Source organism: Lipophrys pholis, assembly GCF_963383615.2.
Source record: "Lipophrys pholis genome assembly, chromosome: 20".
Taxonomy (NCBI): Eukaryota; Metazoa; Chordata; class Actinopteri; order Blenniiformes; family Blenniidae; genus Lipophrys; species Lipophrys pholis.
The window spans coordinates 6,081,965-6,106,413 of NC_137648.1; the positions used below are offsets into that span (position 1 = coordinate 6,081,965).

The following is a 24,449-nucleotide window of genomic DNA, read 5'->3' on the forward strand; positions in this document are numbered from 1 at the left end:
TTTCTCCGAACATGGGTGTAGGCAGAGAATAAAATAACATCTTCCAAATGATTTGAGAAGTCCATGCTTGCTTATTTCAACAAAACACCGTCTGCTTACAGCCTGTACTTTGCTCATGATGAAAGCTTCAACAGACACATAAGTGGATGTGACAACCATTTACTTTCAATAGCTTGAGGCGAATGCATTATGTTGAGGCCTTGCTAGTTTGAACTATAATGACTCACCCTACAGCCTGCTATGATGAAAACCCTCCGTGGAACTCGCATGTCGCTAAATAAACACGACGCAGAAAGCCTTGTGCTTAAATGGCATACGTCTGAGTTGTGTTGATCTTTTGGTGGGCACAAAAATGGCACGGTGCAACCTGCATACGAGCTTGTGACGAGAAAAGACAGCAGCGCATGCATAAATGATAAGGCAGATAATAGTTTACTTTAGATGACAGAGTGACAGGTTTATAGTTTTATAACTGAGATTTGTCTCTGTGTAAATATAACAGATGAAGTGATGCTAAGCTAGGTTGGCTATGCAAGGCATGGAAAGGGGATCCGCTTAATACTGATGTCTTAGCTACAGTTTTGAAAAAACGCTGGCCACTGATATCCCCTCACTGCTTACAAGCCTTAATCCAATTTTAGAAACACAACCAAGTTGCTTTTGCTGGATGCTTGGTCTCAGAGAGGGACGTTAAATATACACACATGAGAAACTCCTGTTTTCATCCTCGTGAGTCGAAGCAAATGAGAAATATTATTATCATGATCATTTCTCTGTGCACTGCTATCGAAGCATAAGTACCCATCATAGAAGCATGGATTGTTATGAAAAAAAAGAGCAAGAATCAAGTTTTTCTTTTCTTAATAACTAACGCCTCTATAACTCCTGTGAGTATTTAGATGCATTTAATACAAAAGGCTTCCGATTATTAAAACAATAAAGAAACATAAAATAACCGTTTGGAAAGTTAGAAAAGACAAACAAGCCTTTCTGCAGCTTCTGGAAAACACAACATAAATAACTATTATGCAAGAAGGAACATTAATAAATGATGTGTTTCGATCTCACAAATTTTAAATGTATTGCAGCTCAATATTAAAAAAATAAATCATGTAGGAGTGCAGGGTGAGGTTGTGGCTCGCACTCACCTCACAGTGAGAAAATCCCCAGTTTTGAATCTGGTTGGGGGTCTTTCTGTGCAGTGTTTGCATGTTCTCCCTGTGGATTTTCACTGGGTGTTTCCCACAGCCATACAAAAAAACCCCATGATGATATATGAGTTTGTTTTGAATGATTGAATTCGGCTACAACTGTTGCGATTATGTTCTTTAATAGCAGGTTTTTATGAAATGCTTCTTTTAAAGTTTATTCTGTGATTTATGCATGATCTTGAAGTCAGGCCTTTATGGAAAGCTTCTTCCGCTTGAATTTGCTTTTGATAACTGTGAAAACATGAGAGGCACTTTTGAAATTCTTTGTAAACAAATTCTACGACAGCACCAAATTGAGACGCATGCCACTGTCCTCTTGTAAGGCGTTCATATTTGTCTCCTGTCCAGCAGAGGGTAGAGCCACCTTCACTGTGTACAAATCAAATTACAGAATAATCTTTAGCCTGGTAAAATCATAGATGTCTCTGGAATTTGTTAAACAGCCTCTAAGAAGGTGAGACATGCTTATAAGGTTTCGGTTTATATTTGTCCAAGACAGCCCGTGCAACCAAATCTTGCCCAGCTTGCTGCGCCATATTAGAATAGTAACAGAGATATTCTATACTATTATTGACAAGTTTACTTTTACAGAGGGGTTTTAAGTGCCAGGATTATATATTCTTCTGTCAATTCATTTGGAAAGGAAAACGTCTCATTATAAAAATCTGTGAAGCTGTAATTGACGTTTAGAAAAGGAAGCCAACGTGTCCACCGACGAAACTGGGTGAGATGACACCCTGCTGGTTCTGCAGACTCTCGTGGAGTCAGGGCAGAAGGCACAACAAGTGCATTACATGGCGTTGCTGATTCCAGGCAGGTGCCACCGCTGGTGTAATGCTACACTAATCCAAGGCTGACCAGCAGTGGAAACAGTATGAACTGACCTCAGACAAACTGGGGCACCTGCCTGCACCCGCGCCGCTAATGTGAGACCCCGACTCGTATACTTTGATTCTGTGCCTGGTCTTTTCCCCCCGGATCTCATTATGAGAAGGTCATCATGAGGCCACCACTGCTGTGAGATGCATAGGAGTCAACACCAGAGTAGAATCTAAAACAATCTCACGAGAGAGATCAAAACCGTTGGTTCTTTCAGTCTAAAGTCGACACTTTTCTGATCGTTTTTGAACGATGTATGTAAATGATAAATTCAAAGTACAGTGTCATTTAAGGTTGAAAGCAACCAGGGTCCCAGTGTGTGTGTGTGTGTGTGTGTGTGTGTGTGTGTGTGTGTGATGGGATGTAATCTTTCTTTTCGCCAGCATGTCTTATTTCAAACTATAATGTAATATAAATTCAACAGAAACAAACTAAAATAATAAAAAAATAAAGCATTAGTCAACAACCGGATGTGATAATTACAAAAAATATGAAAACAATAATAAAAAAAAAAAAATTCTATTGCATTATTCAAATAGTGAAAGTGACATATGTTTTAGATTTATTTCACATTAAATGTAATATTAAATAATAATGATAATAAAAGTAATGAAATAATGAATATCATTTATCTAATAATGTAATTCTTTTATTTTATCCTAGATTTCACGAAAATTATCTCAATTTCTCATAAAATCAAATTGCCTGAAACTTTATTGTTTATATGTTTTGAATGTGAAAAATCATTGACAAAACAATCAAACCTTGGATGACGTTCGTATTTTGTGTTGCGGGTGTAGCTTGTTGAAAGACTACAAGAAAGCATATCATTGTTTACCAAGGCATAACATCTTTATTGTTATACACATAACTTCATCTCCAAAGACTTTGCACAAATCAGTGGGGTCACATTAACCTTGAGATATCAAAAGTCTCCCACAGTTTCTTCTTATTTCCTAAAATACTCAAACAAATACACCTGCCTTTCACATCCCCAAATAGTACATACAGTACATCCAATTAGAAATAAAATATTTTTTTTTCCACTGTCAAACATTATCATATGTGCATTACATTACCAATTACAAACAAGTTATACCCATTGTCAAAATACAGGTGTGCAAATTGTTAGAAAAATACCAAGTCATACCAGATTCTGGATTGTGCTCTGTAAAAATCCTTACAAATAGTATATAATAATCTATATATATATAAATGTCTCCAACATGCAATGTTGCATCTCAAAAAATATCCCATACCCAGGCCGTTCAGGTGAACTCTCCATCACTTCCATTATCACTGCTTTATTGTCTACAACAGATTTTAAATGAATTTCAGTAGTTAGTTTTCAGTAGTTTCAATTAGCAGTAGTTCATGTGGACAGTTTGCAGACTTCAAACGGACTAAAGATCTCTTTAAATGTAATGTGCCGCTCGTTTCATAAGAGACGCTATAGTCAAGTTGACCTTCGAGAAAAGGAAAAGAGAAATGCAGCAAAGAAAACCGAGACATATCGAAGCCCTTTTCATGGTGACCAATGTTCACAAACACGTCAGATGTACAATGAATAAATAATCAATCTTGGTAGTGGTGACAGTGAATGTCCACCATATAAATAACCACTTTGAAAATCAAAGAAACTCACGCCGTACCTGCAACAAAGACGACAAGCAGCTACGATGAGGCAAGATAAAAGCATGACTCAGGTGATGACAACAGTCAGATTATCGCCCACACAACAAAGTTAAGACAAGGATGGCATCTCTAACATCCCCCCCCCCCCCTCCCTCCCCCCACCTGTCCTCATCTTTTTGAGGTAACCAGTAGTACTGTTAAAGACTTAAAAAGGCATCTCTCCTTCATCCACATTCCCCACGGCCACAACCTGAATAGACTCCCACTGTCCACAAGACCGACTTGATCCAGTCTTGTAAGCATGCAGTGGTGTGAACTGTGTGTTTGAATCTCAGCGGTACACTGAAAGCAAAGTAGAGAGTGAAGAAAAATTCAAGCTCGAATGGTCTAGGCATGTACAATGAAATAATCTGCCTTCTGATTTTCAAAAATTATATAAGACATTTGTTACTTCACCCTCACAGAGCTCAGAACTGCTTTCTTAACCACAATGCCTGCTGTCAAAAGAACACCTCTTTAAATTAGACTTTTAAAATAAATTATGCCATTCTGACAATTAAAGAAAAAAAAACTAAACAATTAAAAATAAGAATATTTCTTATAATGATACAACCCTCTCTTTTTTTTGGCAAAATATAAGCTTTTCAAAAAATAAACATATTGCACTTTCATGGATGTGTAATGTCAAATTACAGCTCAATTGTTAGAGATGAGTAAAATGAAAACAAAAAAGGGAAAATAAATGTATTTACTCATTCTGAGACTTCCGCAAGCAGGGAACCAACATTCAGAAGAACAACGAACAAAAAGTTACAATAGAACAAAAACAAAAAAGAAAACACACAAAGTGTTAAACTGTACCATGCACGGGGAGCGTTTCAAAGCAGTGTATCCTGGTTAACAATGGACAGAGCACGAGGAAGCTGCGGAGATGTTTGGGTGAGGAGTAAGACTGGCGAGTGACCGTGCGAGCACTGACTGCTGGCGACGGCCATGCCCAGTTTCCCCTCTTTCAAGAGTGGCGTGAACCCTCGAAAAAACACTCCCAACACTTGAGCGTGCTCCCACTCCCCCCCCCACCCCCACCCGCCTCCTCCACCCCCCAGGACCGGGCTCACATCTCCCCATTAAAACGTCAGATGGCAAAATAGAAAGGCAGCTGTTTGCTCCCGTCATCTAAAAGTGCATCTCCACACTCTCGCAGCGAGGTCCTTCGGCCCGCCGCTATCTCTGCCGAGGCAGCGGAGCACAGAGACCTGCGCTTGGATCAGCCCCCGTGTGGGTTACAATTACTTCTGTTTTCAAACTGTGTATGTTTGGTTGCATTTCTAAACGCTTTATTTATATATCTTTGTATATATATATATATAGAGAGAGAGATTTTTTTTCTTTCTTTTTTTTTCTTTTTTCTTTTTCTTAATCTCACTAGACACGACATTTCACCTCTGGTTTCGAGGAGCCAAAGGAGAGCTAATTCACGGGGCTGGGCCCGAAGAAGGCCAAAGACAGGTTGGTGGTCGCGGTGGCTTCCTCCCGATTCTCTTCGGTGTCGTGCTGATTCCTAAAACACCTACGGCCGCCTCCGTGTCTCACTGGCGCCATTTTTATTTTTCAAGGCCCGGCGATGCAACTGTACCGGTCGCCATGGTTTCACTGCAACAAAAAAAAAAAAACAGTTTGGTTTTTAATTGGGCCCTCGTTACACTTCAGCGCACGAGGACCGAGCAAACACTTCCATCACTGAAACTCACCTGAGAAACAGCATCATCATGTCAGAAAATGGACAAATATAATTGCAAGGCCAATATTCAACAGCATTACCATGGCAACAAGGATTGAATTAGGACCCTGCAATAAAAAAAAGAAGAAAAAAAAATGAAAGCAATTTACACAGATTAGATCTCACATAACAGGCATAGGCATCAAATGCTGTGCACAACTAAAGTTCTTCATAAATCAAAGTTGTTCGCAGCGATTTAAATGAGAAAAGCACCACTGCAGTGTAACTATCAGTTTATATTCAGAATTAAATACATGTATAAATGCCATTCATTCAACATAAGAGATAATATAACAATATACCCAGTGCGTAATTAGCTTAGCCAAAGACTGAGGATTAAAAAGAGGCCCTGCTTGGCTCCATTTTACATTCATACGTCATAAGAGATCATCATATAAGACTCTATAGTCAGCAGGTTTTTAGTTGGGCATTGAATAAAGACAGAAAATAAATAACTGGCCTGTATAGCTCTGTTTACATTGATACCTGATAAGTGATCACATGACATTAGAGGCAGCAGGTGTTTAGCTGAGCATGGCCTCAAGACTAAAACACATGGCCAGACGCCCAGTTTGGCCTCATCTTAAGATAACACGACCAACCAGCACCAACCGAAACCAGATAACATGTTTTCATTCCCAGTTGTACCCGAGACTAGTTTCCCCACATATGAAAACTGAGAAAGATATTTTTGCATAGACAAATTGTATTAAAATCATTGATGAAATATCTTTGTGAGCAGACGTGGAGATCATAAATCCCACCGTCTCTGTGTTTGAGGATGGGCACCAAGCAAAATCTAAATACACATCAAAATACATTCTTCTCCATAGATGACTCATCATTTTTTGTAGTTAAGTTAAGCCAACTTGAAACATCACAGATTCCTTAGTTGCTCATTTAAAACCCATTTCTATCGTCCATCACTGCTACTTACTGTTTCTTCCGTGCCGTCTGCGAGCTCCATGCTAGCTTTCTTTGTGTCTGCGAGGCTCTTTGGCTTTAGGGAATCCTGCTTCCTGAGTTTGTGGTCACTCTTGCTGTCCCGTAAGGAAGCTGGCTTAGGAGTGGGTGTACTAAAAGATTTGGGGGGTTGTGGGGGCATGCGAGCCAGGGCCAGGGCACTGGGCTCCTCGTCTATATCCTCAGGGTCGGGGTCTGGAGGTGGAGCCACCCTCGTGGGGGCCTTGACGTAGTAACTGTGGTACTCAGTGTGGAGCTGGCCATTGACCGGAATTGCAGGAGGTTGTGGGGGAGGCGGAGCCGGCGCTGGGGCAGACTGCTGGCCTTTACTGGGTTTCGGTGGTGCCTCGACGTGTACGTGAGAACTTTTGGGACCATCTGGAACCAACGACCTTTCTTCTTTACTCACTTTCCTACTAGACCGCTCGTCCTTGCTGGGCTTTTGACTGGACTTCTCTTCTTTGCTTATCTTGCGTGAAGGTTTTTCTTCTTTGCTGGTTTTGCGGTTTGTGCTGTTGGCGGTCTGGCCTTTCTTCTTACTGGAGTGAGGCGAGGGAGGAGGCGTGGTTCCAGAACTGGTCACCGGGGAGCGGGGGGGAGTGGTGCCTTTGCGATAAAAGTGGGGAGAATCTTTCGGGGAGCCCTCCTTCTTTTCCACAGGGACCTCTTTGATTTCCACGGGCTCCTTTGTCTGTTGTTTCACGTAATCGGGTCCTGAAGAAAGAGAATGTCCATTAGATTAACAATATGAATAGTATTTATTATACTGCATTGATTAAATACAGACGCTTACGTCAACACAAGCCAGAGAACAGGGAAATATCACAATCCTTTTTACTAGTTTGACAACTGGAAAAATCTGCCCACGTTTTCCAGATCAACACAATATAATTAAAAACAATCCTCTCATATTCCTTCATGAAGATAAAATATAATTTTGATTTGAATTTAGCTGTTTTCTTATGCTGTTTAACATTTTACCACCTGAATTGGTAGCCCTATTCAATTTAGTCTCTATTTAATTTCATGGCCTTGGATATTTATTTGTGTGTATGTGTGTATAAGAAAAGAAAAGAAAAGAAAAGAAAAGGTAATGCTTTATTTATCCCACATGGGGGAATTAGCATTGTTGCAGCAGCAGGTGGACAGTAATAATAATAAATATTAAAAACAATAACAGTAACAATAGCATAAAAACCAGATAAAAACCGTTACAATATTTGAGTTGGATTTGTCTGAAGGGTGAAATTTTAATATAGTTTGATTGGTTGATTATCTGATACGAGCTCAGATCAGATGAGAATCAATGGAGGCCAAATATTCCCCTACAATATGATGGAAGCTCAGCCGTTTACATGTCATGAATAAGATTTATAAAGAAGATTCTGCAGAGATGCTGTTTTGTTTAACAACTTCATGTTTTGGCCAGACCCAGACAAGATATTGTCTTTGTGTTTTGCTGAGCGATAACCACTTGTTAGATCAAGGCTGTTCAAGCCTCTTTCACCGAGGGACACAGAGCAAAATAAACTGGGAGCAGTTCCACTCATGAGATGTGAAATATATCTCCCAAATGTTTTTCTGCACTCACTTGCGATCTTACATGTCTTGATTTCCTTTTTTGTGTTGTTGAATAGCTGTTTGGTTTTTTTTTAAGGTTTTTTTAATACAATTGCTTCACTCAGTGTTAAAATTCACAAGTACAGTAAGTGCAAGTTCTTTGTGGACCGTACTCAATTTTATATTTTGGAAACTGTGGAAAACCAGTTTAAAATGGACCACCAGCCGGAGCTGGCCAGAGTTTGGACATCTCTACGTTAGATTAACACTAACTCTTAAATCTAACTGTCATTATTACTTTGTATGTAAGTTAGTAAATGTGGAACCATGCAGTTTGCTATTTGTGCACTTCTATTCTTGTGTGGATTGAACAAATATAATGTCAAATGCAGAGAGTTGTACATGTTTTATCACCATTGGAGTGAGGGTTTTCACGATGATTTTTTTCCACTGTCCCCAAAACATACACTGTGGGTCGCTGAGCAAGACCCCCGGCCCCCACCAGCTCCCCCCGAGTGCTGCTCTGTGTGGCTGCTACCGATGGGTCAAATCAGGAAGGAATTTCCCCTCCAGGAGTTAATTCAGTGCAAAAAAATTAATAAAAAATGACTACAATCTCAACAGAAAGCCAATTCTAATAATACCTTCTGGTGCAAAATATGTGTATTAAATAAGAGTATTTGTGAGACGTGAATGTAATATGATGTATTAATAGAAAATTAACAGCTGTTTTCTGTACTATTTTATACTGTTATAACACTGAACAGCCCATAATTCTAAGTCCATATAGTTCAATAGTGACACATAAAATTCAAGTAAGAAAAGAGTAGTCTATATCTGGATGCTATGGGAAAACTTCCAATCTGTCTTGTCTTCATAAACCCAGATTAGGAGAAGACATTTCAATTTCCGATATATTCTACTTGACCAAAGAGTTTCACTGCAATCCAGATTTATCACATAGTTAAACTTTGGAATAAAATATTCATGAATCAACATTATATATGCAATCATGCTGCAAGGGCCAGGCAGGAGGGAGATGGGGGAGCCAGAAAGAAATGGGCTGATTAATGCAGGGTCACAAACGCCATTTCACAAAGGAAGTCTCCCCTCCAAGATCATCTTCATCATCAGTCGTTCTCGTTTAACGGTGAGTTTCTTTCTTGGAAAGGCACTTGTCACATCAATTCTTAGCACCCCACCAGCACGGCTTTATAGAGAATCACAAAGTGATCCAGAGCTGCTAGATGACAATCGCAGAACCGCAGGTCCGCAGAAGCGGCACACTGTACTTTATTTTATTTTCACGAGCATATTGACTGCGGTCCTGTGTTAATGCACACAGATAGATTGATGTTATAAAGTGGTCCAAGACTGAATCAAAATTAAAACAGCGTTGAATGGATTTCAGTTGTTGTTGTTATTGTATGAGCGACACACAAAGAAACGGTGAAACAACTGCGATACGGCGCAAAATAAAAACTCACCAATAAATCCAGAGTCTGAATGTAAATGAGTATTTGCATGCAGGAAAAAAAATGACACTTTATCCGTCCTTTTGTTCGGCACTAAATTCATATTTATTAGAGACATCAGGCGCTTTTGTTTGCCTGTTTTTTCTCCTTGCCTAAATTAGATGGTGTCAGAGTGACTAACACAGTGACAATAATGCTTTGTTTGAAGCACATCAGATGGCACAAGCAAAAAAAAAAAGGGATTTTCAGCGTCCAATACTCAACTCAAGTTTATGGTCGATTCAGCCATATGTACAAGACAGATGGAGAAAAATCTAGTTTCCTTTGACCCCAAATTTAGAGGATACAAAGTAGAAAAACTATTTAAAAAAAATTGTAGAACAAATAATCTCAACAACATATTGCCTACTCATATATCTTCAATTTTTAGGAAAATAGACACACATATAACAGAAGAAGACATAAATGCATGTAATGCAATGCTCAGTAAATGTGAACGTGAAATTACAGTCTGTATATGAGCACACGTACACAAGCAATCTGACCGCTATACCACTGTGCAGCCCACAATTTGCAGTAAGAAATGATGAAACAAAACACACTGAAAGAACGCTAACAATTTTTGATAGGTGTTGTTTACTCATGTTCTCTCTATACATTGTCCACACTCTGTGATCAAATTACAACGCTCAATTATTGATTCAGATAACTGGCTTGTTTCAGAGTTCAAAGAGTCGATTTGGTCTTTTATATGCATGACACTGACTCTGCTTGCACACTATTATTCAGTGGGAAGCAATTAATATTGATTGAGATTAAACACTTCCAGGGACAATAACACTGCTATCGAGAGATACGAGCGTATCCAATCTTGTATCTGCTTAAAAAGCATTATTGATGAATAGTTCAGGCCTCAGTCCTCATAAACCCGAAGTATTTTTCAGCTGCATGGCATTCCTAATTTGTTTCATAAGCACTGCAACCAATAAGAGCCACTACAAAGAGTCTGGGGGACATTTGAACCTCCATGAGCTTAATATATCTGCTGAGCTTAATTTCACACCATAGCTCAATAAGAGTGAGAGCTTCGTGGGCGGGCCCGAGCAATTTCACTCTGTTTGGGGACAGATTCTTGCACTGGGTTCCAAGCATTTTCTGAATGGTTCTTGGCACTGAAATGACCCCGCAGTCCTACACTTGTATCGGGCTGCAATGCTTTACACACACAAATTTTTTTTTTATAAGAAATTACATTATTTTCAGAAATCTGCAGAAAACTAACATTTATTGAATATCAACACAAGAGACACACTTATTACGACGATTTTAAAGTATTGGTTATTTATGGAAATGCGTGCAGAGCCTCTCTAACAAGTGAGTGGAGATTTATTAGATGTACTCCACCAAGGAATCCTGCCAGGTCAGCTGTAACATGTACTAGGACTCAGTTACCCAAATGGCTGTGGTGTTTCTTTCATCTGAACATTGATCAACTGGGCTGAGTCTGCAGCCTTCTAAAGAGGGTCATTAAAATAGTTCACAGTATCAGTCATAACCAGGATAGAAATACCCTAAACAAACACAAATAAACATGTAAGTTGAGCTATTTAGAGTACTATTTGTCACATTTATGACATGTACTTATCTGGATGTCAGTTCTTTTCCTAGAAAAGATGAACTGTAACGTGAACCTTTCACATTTACATTGTCTCTTCATTAGAATACAAGCTTTTGTTTGAGCTGCAGGTTGCCAGTTCTGGTCAACTTAATCCACAGCAGCACATTTTCTGCTCCAGTACACTCTTAGCAAAACACACACGCTCTCATAAATACGCAGGCAAGCACACCACACAGACACAAAGACACCGGATTGGCTGTTTAAGACTCGGCCTAACCCTCCTGACCCTAATATGAGATGGACGACAGTAACAAGAGGAAAGCTTCACTGAGAGCTGTGTGTGTGTGTGTGTGTGTGTGTGTGTGTGTGTGTGTGTGTGTGTGTGTGTGTGTGTGTGTGTGTGTGTGTGTGTGTGTGTGTGTGTGTGTGTGTGTGTGTGTGTGTGTGTGTGTGTGTGTGTACGAGAAGGACAGTTTGTGTACTTCTCGCATCTGTTCCCATTCTGCATTACAATAGCCTCGTCTGCAGGGCCATAAACGACACCGTTTGATGGGGACTTTATCAGTTATGGATGTTTTCTACCAGCTGAATCATTTTTATATATATTTTTTTCAGACACTGGCCCAGAGCTCTTGTTGATATTTGAATTATGACAGGTCTCAGCTGCTGCCTGGTCAGATAAACAGAGATGTCATCGGGGAGAGGAATATACATCCCTACAGGCAAAGTGTTGATTTAAGTGTTTCATTGTGCCTCGTGTCAAATTCAATAACATGTCTTTCAAGTGAGAAATGCAATGCATATTTTTGTAGTTTCTCTTCTGATATGCAAAATTACTCACATTAAGATTTATTGTAATACTAGCACATTGTTTTTGTTCAGCAGGTTTTGAACTGAACATGTTCTGTTATGTTTAAGCTTCATATCTCAATTTGTAGCGTCTTGGATTTTTTTCTCTTTCTTCCTCCTACTCACACCGGCAGATGGGCTGGGGGAGCTGTTATTGTTTTGGCCAGAATCCATTCACCGCCGTTGCATACGCACAGGCACACTCAGCACGGGCTCCTATACATTTGCGTTCATACTCACACGAGTAAATAAACTCTCCCTGACCCTGATTGTCTGTGGCCGCAGGTTGAATGTTATCACTGTCTTCCTGTGCTTTGTTTGCAAGTGGCCACATGCAAAGATGAACCTGGGTGACCTCATGTTAACACGTACACTGAGTCACAGAGATATACGAGGGGGAAATTGTAGCAAAGATAAAAGAAAATGTTATGTAATAACAGATATTACATTCTATGAACATTTAGGGGAATGAGTGGGGTCATTTGCTTTTTCTGTCCCTAACAAACTTTTACAAGATGTGAAGAAGGAACAACTTGTTTCCCAGTGTTGAATTAACTATGGACTCAATTCATTGAACAATAGGAACAGTACAGTGAAGTATTGGTTAGCTCTCTCATAGGAAGAATGTCCAAGTTTGAATCCTTGTTGTGTTTATGGTGTCAGAGTGACCATTGTCATATATCGCTTACGGTTTTCGGAGTCACTGACAACGCTACTTTCTGAAAACCGCTCGTAAAATGGAAGTTTTAGAACAAAACCCTGACTTCGGGTTTCTCATCGAGTCCAGAAACATGCATTCCAGGTTTAATTATTGTCCATCCAGAGTGTAACCCTTTGTCCATAATCAACTGGGATCAGCTACAGGACCCTTCTACTCTGGGTAAGATAAGTAACTATAAGAAGCTTTAATCACTGTGATGGGGACATTGATTTTATCCCTCCTGATAAAATCAGCCAAAGATGGGGCACATTGACCAGAGGGGTGAGTATATCTCCTCCAACCCTCAGGCACATTGCCCTCTGAACTATTTTCTATTAGTCTGTAAGTGATTGAAACGTCCTGTGGAATAAGAATATACGGTTGTTAAATAATCATGCTTTGTGTACAAGCAAGCCATCAAACCTTCAAGTGGATGCTTTTTTCTTTCAATTTCATTTAAATATTAAGGAGATTGATTAAAATTCAGCTTATAATGACCCAAATAGAAAACTTTGCTTCTATTTAACTACATGATATCAAAAACATAACTAAATTAAAGACATTAATTTCACCAACAATAACATTGTCTTTCTTGTACTCCATTCTTTTTCAATGTTTCTATTTAATGAAAAAAAGTAGGATGTCTAACACTAATTAAAACTCCAAAACTGCTCGAGATGTTCATTTTTATCAAACCAGGTCAGATCAGTGTAAAGCTATAGGCTCTGTCTATCTTGTCAAGAATCTCCAAAATTAATAATAATTTATGTTTAATATCCTTGAAAGTTATTACAAGTTTCTGCACTATTTTCAACTTCACATGAACTGTTCAAACTTCCTCCCCATCTGCCGCTATGAATATACAGCAACACCTGCTAGTTTTCAGGCCTGACAGGTCCGGGCTTTTACTGTCCCACCTGGTCCAAGTACACCTTGACTGGGTCAAATACTGCGGCGAAGGACTCCCCGACTCCCGCCCCCGCTGGTTCCTCATCTCCCTCCCCTCCAGCCACCGGCTGAAGGAAGGGACAGCTGCTTCTGCCTCAGCCGTGGAGAGGGGGTGAGTGGGACCGAGGTCCTCTCAGTGCATAAGGATTTCAGCTATGTCTCCATTAGACCCCAGCGAGCACACATCAGCACCAAATATAGCGCAATTAACGTCACGCCACAAGCCACGCCTCGCTAACCCTTGGTGCCCCTTTTTCGGGGTGCTGTGTGTGAATCAATCATAAAGGTCAGGGTCCCGTTCTCTGCAACCATCTTCTCCCTTTTGAAGTGCACACTCCTAATCTTGGTGATAATCTGCTATGAGTCGAAAATGCCAATTACAAACAACAGGGGGTTTAGACCCCTGGTTGTTACCCTAGAGGATTTATTAGAAGCTGAGGGACTGGGTGTGTGTGTATGAATATTTCCACTGTGGGGGTACACACCGAGGAAGCAACGCTGATTAGCTTTGAAACGTCACCCAAGTTGCTCCTCACATTATTCCCTGAGTATGAAGCTGTCTTTTTTTTTTAAGAAAAAAGATGAACAAATGATAAATAAGTTCACCAATACACAAATGAGTCAAAAAATGTTAAGAGAATCAGAAGTAGGTTTTAGTTAACTACAAGTTGGGCTGCAGCTTAAACTGTTTCAAAGACTGATATGAAGTGTGTTTATTCAACAGGAGCTCTTTATGTTGTCTTGAACTAACACCACTGCATTCTCTTTGTTAGAGAGTATTTACACTCAAACATATTTTATAAAATGCCCCCCCCCAAAAAAAGACTAAACCTCAACGTGAAATCTTACTGAAACAATACAAATAAAAACTCTTCAGAAAGTTGGAATATACGGAACACTACTTTGGCTATTTGCAGGTGCCGGTCCGGCTCTCAGCCGGATTTACCAGAAGTGCTTATGTAACTAAACGTTTAAACACTCAGGCTCGGATGTCGTCCTACACTGCACATTATCATGACAAGGGTGTCTCTCTCATTCATGATGTGACTTATAAGGCAAGGACACTCTCCGCACAGAACCTGTGAACCTGGAGATTACCCATCCTGCCAAGCATGACCATCGTTTTTCCACAACACAAACAAGCCGCAGGATGTCTCTGGCCCTTGCTGGCCATTTCTGTGGCTTAGTGAAGGGACATGCTTGAATGGGTCCCATTGTCAATCTATTTGTCACTCACTATTTTGTGATGGCTTTTGGCATGGGTCCAAGGCCGCTTGCTCATAGGCCTAAATATATTACAGCCAGTGGAAGAGAAAAGGATACTATGGATCTTACATAGTAAATAAATATCAAACAAAAAAAAAAGGTGAGCGATAGGGCCTCTTAGGTATCCTGGCGACAGTAAAAGTTAAGCTTTAAATACACCGTTTCAAACTGATTATATATCAACACTTCTTTATTTGTCGGTAGACGCCTTCATAAAGTATTGTCACAACATTACTGACACATTCGTGGAAAAAAGTAAATTATATGTAAATTGACTCAGAAATTAAAGAAATTAATAAAGATAGCCACAGACAAGAGAATACACTCGTTCACTCTGAACTCCTGTTCTACCTCTGACCATGTCACAAGCTTTTTAACAAAAAAATTATCTTTACCTCTGCATATTTAGGTAGTATTATGTGTCCTTTAAGGTCTTGTAAAACTCAGCTTACCTCGTAAATGAACTAAACAGAGTTGAGTCAACACCCTGTGCTGTGAACTGCTGTATAATATGGCAGCGTGCCTGGTAAACGTCCAGGCAGATGAAAGATGAGAACAGCGCGGTATTGGGAGAAGGAGACTTTTGTAGGTTTCTTTTACCGCCACCCATACTCCTTCGAGCCCTTTCTACATTCTGTTAAAGAGTCTGATACCCCCGCCCCCAACCCCACCCGCCACCCATTTAGGAACAGCGATATTGCGTTTTCACATTATTTTTTTGTTTTTTGGGTGCTGCAAATTTTAGCAAGTACTTCCATTACAACGGGCCTTTGAGAGCAGAGACAAGGCTTCCATCCAGAAATGCAGCACGCTGCTTTAAGCAAACTCTGCTTTGTCTGAGCAACAACACAGTCCCTCATTGTGGCGTTACAAATCATCCTCAGTACCTCTGGTCTTCGATTACAGTTGTGAAACACCAATCCCGACGCTTTTGTGTACCCAGAACAAGCTCATTTCTGACTCAGGCACAGTCAGTGTAAACAGCTCTAAAAACTGTGCAAACATTATTATTCATGCACAGCACTTAACCCTTTACTAGTTCCCCCTTAAAACATCATTTTAATGGACAAAATGCTTTGAGATGTGACAATAAGCTTAGCTGGCTGCACGCCCTAACGTTGAGTCTGAATCACGTGTGCTCAAAGTCTCCTGTTCAGCGAAGCCGAAACTGTCTGAAAACCTGTGCTCAAAGCAAACTTGCACGCATAGCTTGTTAAATGCTCAAACAAATTTAGCCACTTGAAAAGTATTACGTTTCACTGCAAGGGGTCTTTCGGCCCACGACCCCCCCAAGTGCACCTGCAGTCTAGGGTTCACACTTGTGGTGCAGGGCCAAGGTTGAGAGGAGAGAGAAAAGTTTTCATTCGAGTAGGTTTCACTTTGGCTTCATGACTTCATCAACAGCTGATCACGGGATGTAAACAAAACACATGCTGAACAGCAATTTAACTTTAACAACCATGACTTGTGCTGGGCTGTGGGAAATCTGACACTTGTTAAAAATTGTTGTATGTGTCTTTAATGTTACCTGGTTGGTAGAAGTTGGGGGAGAGCTCCCTTGCAACTGCCCTGGCGATTTCAGAGTCATGCACAGCGGAGATTGCGGCCTGATCTGCAGCCTCGCTTTTTGTCCTGGCATGGGCCGTCCTGCGGAAAAATACGTGAAAACGACATTAGGAAACAGAAACCATGAGTGATTCCTCCTCAGCCTCCATCTATTATCTTTCTCTTGCTCCTTTTCCCTCCTGAACTCTCTTTCTTGCATCTTCCTTCGTCCCTGAGCTGCATCATGCAGCCCATCCCTCTTGGGCATAACGTCACACCTCCCCCCTTGTGCTTCTAACTCAAATCCAAATCCTGCTTTTCCAAATGGAGCACGGCTACATCCAAGCAAGACCTTAATCCAGTCTGGAGCACTGCACTGCAGCTGGACCACCCGGGAGTGATGCACTAAACATGTGCACACGAACACATGTAAACACAAGCAGGCTGTGTCATGTGCATTGTACCACATCACATTGTATTTCACATTGTATTTCACATGTGGCGAACTGTGACTGTGTACTTATAAAATAAGAACATAATGTTTCAAGTCGTTTCTTCTCATTGCATATGATTTTTAAGGATTCTGGGAAACCAACAAGTGCACCAGAGCCCAGTGAGCTTAAGTTGGATGGAGTGGGGTGGCTCTATTGATAACACATCCTTGCAGCTCTTTCAAACTGTTTTTAAATATTTTCTAAAAATCAAAAGGAAACAAATAAACAAAAAAAAACCCTCTGCGGCTGTAATGTACTGCTGGCCAGTTCTCAGCAATTCATCTTTTCAAAAAAGCATCAAAAGACCCCGCATCAGTGTCTTCTGTGCACCAGCGATGCTCCAAAACCAAAAAGCAAAAGAGTAATATGTTTTGGGATCAATGTGAGCTTAGCATTAGCACTGAGTGGTATTATGGGAGCGCACCATGGTGAGACAGAGCGAGGCCGGGGGTGACCTGCTTAACAAATCCTTTGAAAACTCCACCGAGAGACGCAAACACACAAATACTGAAAAACTGTCGCTGTACAAAAGATCTGTATACTGAATAGAGTAAAATGTGATTACGGACAAGGAAAACAACAACACCCACAAAAGACATATCGAATAAAACAATTTGAGAAAGATCAATTCAACCTGTGGATTAGTCACTTTTGTGTGCGAAGATAATGCTGAAACTTCACGTGACGTTGCAACGAGGAATGAAAGAATCCAGATGGACAGTCAAAGTATCACTGTAAGTATTGACAGCTGCGCTGGCTGCCCTGCTTAACCCCACTCATCCATCTTACTCTCCCGCTTCCTTTCTCCATCCCTTCTCTCCTTCAATCAATGCTCCTGTTTTTTTTCAATTATCCTCATCTGGGTATTGATGTATGTCCCCCCCCCCCTCCATTTGGTCTTTCTGTCCATCTGAGTGACCCCAGCGGAGAGACGTCTCTATTTCAGACCTCTTCTCTGTCCTTGGACTCTGGGATGTCCTGTTTATTTTGCCTTCTGAGACAGTAACATATTAAAATGCATGAGGAGCTGTGGTGGACCCAGAAATAAGCCTCTGCATCACGCACAGACAAAGGACACACTGAAGCTGCATGGAAAACAGCGACCAGCTGCAGCTAAAAATTTTTTAATAAAAAATCCCAGAAATACTTAATGTGTCGAGTGACAAGAATGTCACTCAGTGTGGCTAAAAGAAAGACTTCATAGTTAAAAACTGACATTAAAGCATTCCAGTTACATCACACCACTGACATACATCCACTCGCAACACAGCGTGCCACCAGAAGGACATACATGTTTCTATTTCTGAAATGTGTGAAATGTGCTGCCAAGTGAAAGCAGGCCTCAGTGCGTCAGCGACGTATAGAGCATGTACATGGCATATCTTAAGGATTTTAAGAGCGGAGTGGGCATGGAGTCACGGGCAGACAGAGGAAGTGATGCAGACTGTTCCCAGACAGGATGTCTGGTGGTGGGAGGTGACAGGCAGAGAATGATGGGAGGAAAGGTGTGATGGAGCGCTGGGAGAAAGAGAAATGGAAGGTGAGAACACATGGGCATTTGGAATAAAAAGACAAAAGGAAACGGCAGGCTTTTTGTCTTCCAGGCTTGGGTAAATATTACATAGAGATACTTATAATTTAAACTCACAAGAGTCACTTTCAACAGTGCAAAGACTGTTAGGCCTTCGGTTTTATTTCCATTTGGAAATAATGTGAAGGGATGACAACATTGACACACTAGTGCTGCATAATGTGATTCCTATATATACATTTAGCTATTTTCAACCTACAGTAAAACCAACAAAAACTCTTGGGCAACTGACTGCAAGTTAATAAAGCTCCTAAATTGTTTACTTCACATATTATCAAGTTTTACTTTGGTTTAAGTGCTGACCTTGAAGGTTCGATTCCCGGTGGTGGCAGGAAGGGCATCCAGCGTAAAAACGAGCCAAGTCTAAGGGTCAAGATGCAGTGACCCGCTGTGGCAACTCTTCTAAGAGAGAGCAGCTGAATAGACTTGTCACAGAAGATATTATCGAGGGACAGCTCCTGGTGTATTTTTTATTTTTTTTTACCTTTCAGAAAGGACAGTCTCCTACAGAGGCAAGCAGAAGTGACGCAATCTACTAATCATGTAAAGATCACTCAACTGTAGCGTTGTAAGAGTGTTTTAAGACGGAATAAGCCTTTTTTTTTTTTTTTTTTTGCCTCAAACACAAACAAATAATAAAATCCATGTGTTGGATTATGTCACATTTCAGACGCTGGTGCTCTGCTACTTCACACCACAAACCACAAACCACAAACACAAATGATACAACATGTGAAAGCAGGGACTCGACACATCATGAGAATCTAAGGGTAAATCATTTTTGAGCATAAGCAGGTTTTAAGGGTAGTTTTAGTTTAAAAGCGCTCACATACATCCGCATTCACACATACAGGACATTTACAGTCACCAATTGGTCTCAATGGTTGTGGATTGTGGAAAGAAACTTTGCTTCAGGGAGAACATGCAAACATCATTCAGAAAGACCCCAAGACCAACAAAGACTAGAAGTATGGAGCTTATTGGGCAATAGAGCAAAACACTACACCATAAAGAAAATACTGTCAAAACTAACTTAAACTGAGTTCATATTGGGAACACAATCTGGCAGCAGCGAGTGAGAGTCGACACATTTACTGCGTTCACACTTTTACTTGCAATCAGAAAAAGAGTGCGTTATAGGGTTCATCTAAGGTCTTTTACACTCATGTCAGAAATTTTTTTTTCAGCAAGACAGTGAGTCTGATTGTGTCATTTCAGAGTATATCAATAAAAAATTCACCCTCCCAGTTAATTAATTTAACTGAGTCGGAGAAAACAGCAACATGTAAAGTTGCAGTCGACCTTTGACAACTTGTAGAAAGTACAACTTTTTCAGACAGCCTCTTTATCCGAGGTCTAACGTCCCCTTGAATGTGAAGCAACACCTGTTCACGTCTAGCTTTTGAGCTCTGCAGGCAATTCATTCTGGGGGTGCGGCCAAGCAAATCAAGGCATTTAAACCTGCTGGGACAAAACACACACACACACACACACACACACACACACACACACACACACACACACACACACACACACACACACACACACACACACACACACACACACACACACACACACACACACACACACACACACACACACACACACAACTGTTTGTAAAAATCTGGACAGAATCTAGAAGGGTGCAACACTTTGAAGCGTCTTATTTGTGTCTGAAGTTTCATCCTGAGGGAATGATAGTTAATGGGGGGGAGGGTGTGCGATCTGTGGCTGTTTCATTACTGTGACAAATGAATTGTGTGAGAAGTGTTGAGTCAGTTAGGCAGAGTGTGGCGGATGCTCTTTCTCTCTGTGGAATTAGTGTCTGTGCGCTTCTGAGACGAGGGATGGTTACAGAAAAATGGAGGTGATGAAAAGACAGCAGGAAAAAAGAGATGGGGAGGCTGAGGCAGTGAGAGAGAGAGCTAGAGAGAGAGAGAGAGAGAGAGAGAGAGAGAGAGACAGGTTGTACCTCCAAAGACTCTTGGGTATTTAGAACTGCTGAGGCATGCATCCCAGCTTCTCTAATTTTACTGTAGGGTTAAATTTCAAACCACAGTTCCCATGTGGCGTGGTGCATCCCGCTTTAAGGTTGGCCATGCCTCGGTCTCTAACTGAACTCGCTGTGCATGTCTGTGCGTTATGAGCCTGTTGTGTTTGACCGGGTGTGTTTTGTGTGTGCACATATCCCTGGGTGGAGCTTCAGTTCATCACTCCCCGGGCTATGTCCTATTTGAAGAGTCTCTCTCACATATGCTGACACAGTTCTGAACCCCCTCTTCTTCTAATATGCAGCCCCCCTGTCCTCCTCCCCACCTCCTTCTTTTCTTTTCCTCATCTTTCTGCCCTCCATCACAGTGGCGATGCCCCCCCCCCCCCCCCCCTCCTGGTCCAAGCTTAGGAACTGGAATGCTGACTTGTACAGTATATATAATAAGAGCGAAGATGAGTCTTGACCTTGTACGCGGCAGACATCAGCACAACAATCTTCTTTTAAACTCCATCACTCTCTGGAACCGGCCGCAAAACTGCAGCCATGCAGCGAGGGTCACATTTGATTCGCCAAGTGATGCTTCTATGCTCCCCAGTGCACAAATTTGCTTATGAAAGGATATTATGCCTTAACTCAAAGTGCCATTCTCTATATTGCCCAAACAAGTCTCAGTTTCAAAGCAGGAGCGCAGACAGTCTGCACAAATTAGCACTTCACTTTCCCTGCATATATATCCACGCAGACCCGCTATTGAATTCCAGGCTGGTGCTAATTCAGGCTTACTCAAGCATGACTAACACCATTAGTCGTTAGCTAAAACCGACTCTGAAATTATTCAGGAATTATTCCTTGGCTAAGGACTGGCCTCACATTACCAGGGGCAGCAAGGATTTGGGGACAATAACTGTAGCAAATTAAGTTTTAAACAGGAGATGGGGTGTCTGTTATTACAAGATAAGCAAATGCAAGCTGAAGACATGAGTGATGGAATAAAACTATGTCTGCCAGATGGCGCATGCAATATTTTACATCTCAGACCTTCCAAGCACATTGCCCTTTGTGCCTTATTACTCTATTTCAGACTAGAATATGAAATAAACACCGAAAATCTGCATTACTTTTGTGACATTAGTTCAATTTAATATTTTTTTGACCAGAGTTGTTATACATCATCATCGTAATTTAGCAATTTTATTCTTTTTATGGCTATCTATAGTATTAGTTTTGTTTTAGATGCAAATTCTAAAGCTGTTATGGAGCAAACTGGAGGAGGAACTAACACAGTGTCACTCGAACCAACATAAGCCAACTGACATTATGCAGTCACTTTGAGAAATAAGCTTTTCTTAACAAGACTTGATTTTTTTTTATTTTAATGGTATGTTTTATTTCTGCGTAATCCCATTGTAAATAGCTCATTCTAAGAACCAATACTTTTAGATAATAGAGCAATTACTAATTTGTAGTAACTTGCACAAGACTACTCATGACGAGCACCAAAACAATATATTTCCAGTTCAATCAGGAATCTGCTATTTGCTGCATGTTCTGCAGCTCAATTCACAGCTGATGCAAAAACTGACCGGTCTGTCGGCAGCGACTTGCCATAGTATGCAAAAACAGAGCAGCAGCATAAAAAATAAATGTGGGAGGCCACTTAAACAAATGGAACGTGGTGCAGCAATGTGAAAAAGAAAAAAGCGAGTGTGAATCGACATTGTGCGGCCGGAGAATGTGACTGCACAAGCAGCAAATCTGTCAGAAGAAAAGAAAAGTACACAGAAATTAAATAAATAAATCAGCAAATAAGAATCAGTAAGTTTTTTTCAGTTTTTTTTTGGTTTATGTAGTTTAATGTCATTGTCATTTTTGGTATGACAGTGGATTAAACTTATAACAAAGCAAATTAGTATTCGTTCCTATACATGAAGATGTATTCATAAAGTGCGCCTTAACGTCAACATCCATTCTTTTCTTTGGATCGCTCATACAGAAGTGAGCCTGGCAGGTAGAGACAGATTAAAAATGTTTTCTAAAAGCCAGACTGTTTTCTGGGAAGAAGAAACAGTGGAACCAGTTTTGATTAAACAGTGAAAAAAATAAAAATAAAAATCCCAAAACATTTTGTCTGTGGATTACAAACAGATCTAATCTCTCACTGGTGTTTTCTACATAGGAGTCCTGCACTGAAACCTCCCAAGAGACCAAAAATACATGCACCTCGCAGGCATGTGTGACCAGAACGTTTTCAGCACGGATGTATGGTACATTTCCCCTCCGACATAATGCAAATCTGCATGTGCGTTTGTGGTACATTTTCAGAGCTTTCTTATGCTCCGATATGAGCCCTGTGGTGTGTTGAGAGAGCGACACTGAATCCTCGGCTGAGATGATCCCTCTGGTTTTGGTGAAGGGCAATGGCAGGGATTCAGACTTCAGCTCAGCGCTCTTTGTGTCAACACTGCGAGTGAAACATGGCCACAGCTGATACAGCTAATGACACTGAGAGGGAGGGAGTCACACGGGCTAAAACGTTCAACCTGCGGAAACAACCGCGGTTTGATGTCTTGGAGCCTGGATGGGTGGGGTATTATGGTCAACGATAAGTCATTCTCCAGCTAGAAACACGGATATTGTGATTTCTCACAAAAGGACTTCTATCATGTGAGGAAAGTCAATTGTGGAGTTAGAATTTAATATCCTCACAAATTTCCAATCTATTTGAGATGACTTGCATTGTCAAATTTAACCAATTTGTTCAGTGCAGCACAAAAGTAGCTCATTCTGTATCTTTTATTCAATCAATTTGAAATGGAAAACAACCTTTAATTATCAATTTGTGCTTTTTCAGCGTTATTTTGATGTAATTGTGAAAACTCATGTACAACTTACTAAATACTCACTAGTGAGGGGACAATGCATTTGTCATTACACTTTAGAATGTTAATAAAAATGTATGTAAAATCTAAACTAAAGTAAGATTAAGCTATTGAACTATTTCAATACTCTCTAGCTCTTGGACCAACTGCATAAATACTAACTTTTGGGGAAGAAACTATCTTATCCACTGATGATGATTTTACAGACTCCACATATCATTCATATTTGTGCACTAAATTTATTCATATGTAGTCCGTTTCAACAGAAATGAGGATCATTATTAGACAGTTACTAAAACTTAAGCCAATATTTAGAACACAGTCATTTTAAAATGATATGAATGATGCGAGATTATCATTTCATTAAACTCTGACATTACAGTGAAGACAAACACTTGCCGACGCACTGTCAAGAATATACAAAAGTGGGAGTCTTCATTCTGAAAAGTGTAACTTTCTGGGGTAGTTTTCATGAGCAAAACTAATTTACTGACTTCAGAGCAGACGAAGCCTTCTGTGAAGAAAATGTTCAACAGGTTGACAATCACCTGCTTTTAAGCCTGCAAGACAAAGAGTCCCTCTGTAAAGCTGTTGCTTAATTTCTTCCTCTTAAGATGAAGCACTCCTGCCGATTTGAAGAGCCTCAGGTGGTTCTACCAAAATGAAAACATATTTATGACTGTTGAATTTTATCCACATAAAGAGATCCTGACAAATCGAACATATAGACTTTTTTTTTTTAAGAATTATTGAATAACTGATAAACCTAATTACAGACAAATATCCATTATTTTTCAAACCTAAACTGAGATTGTGTCAAGAGCACGTATGCAGAATCCAATGCAAATGTACCCAGAACATACCCAGACCTCTCAAACACATGCAAACATATATTTATGCAAAAGCAGCGCACACCTTATTGAAATGAGCAACCTCTCATGCAAACGACTGTGTCAGCTGTAATATATACACTCAGGCGCACACATCAAATCTTCATGACACACGTTGAAAGGACAATTACTGTGATGTGCTGTATTGAGGCCTACCGGGAATCAGGGAATGA

General features: G+C 40.4%; 1 protein-coding gene across 2 annotated transcripts in view; it reads right to left on the reverse strand.

The window, feature by feature from the left end:
• Nucleotides 1-5,143: 5,143 nt before the first annotated feature.
• The window catches only part of jph1a (junctophilin 1a), a 34,615-nt gene continuing 15,309 nt past the window's right edge, over nucleotides 5,144-24,449 (reverse strand). For both annotated transcript variants that reach the window (XM_080488955.1, XM_080488956.1), the window contains 4 exons: nucleotides 16,413-16,531; nucleotides 6,443-7,182; nucleotides 5,477-5,573; nucleotides 5,144-5,378 (listed from right to left, as the gene is read on the reverse strand). In XM_080488955.1, coding sequence (XP_080345081.1) covers nucleotides 5,493-5,573; nucleotides 6,443-7,182; nucleotides 16,413-16,531 — 940 coding nt within the window. In that variant the 3' untranslated portion in view covers nucleotides 5,144-5,378; nucleotides 5,477-5,492. The remainder of the gene's footprint in view (nucleotides 5,379-5,476; nucleotides 5,574-6,442; nucleotides 7,183-16,412; nucleotides 16,532-24,449) is intronic.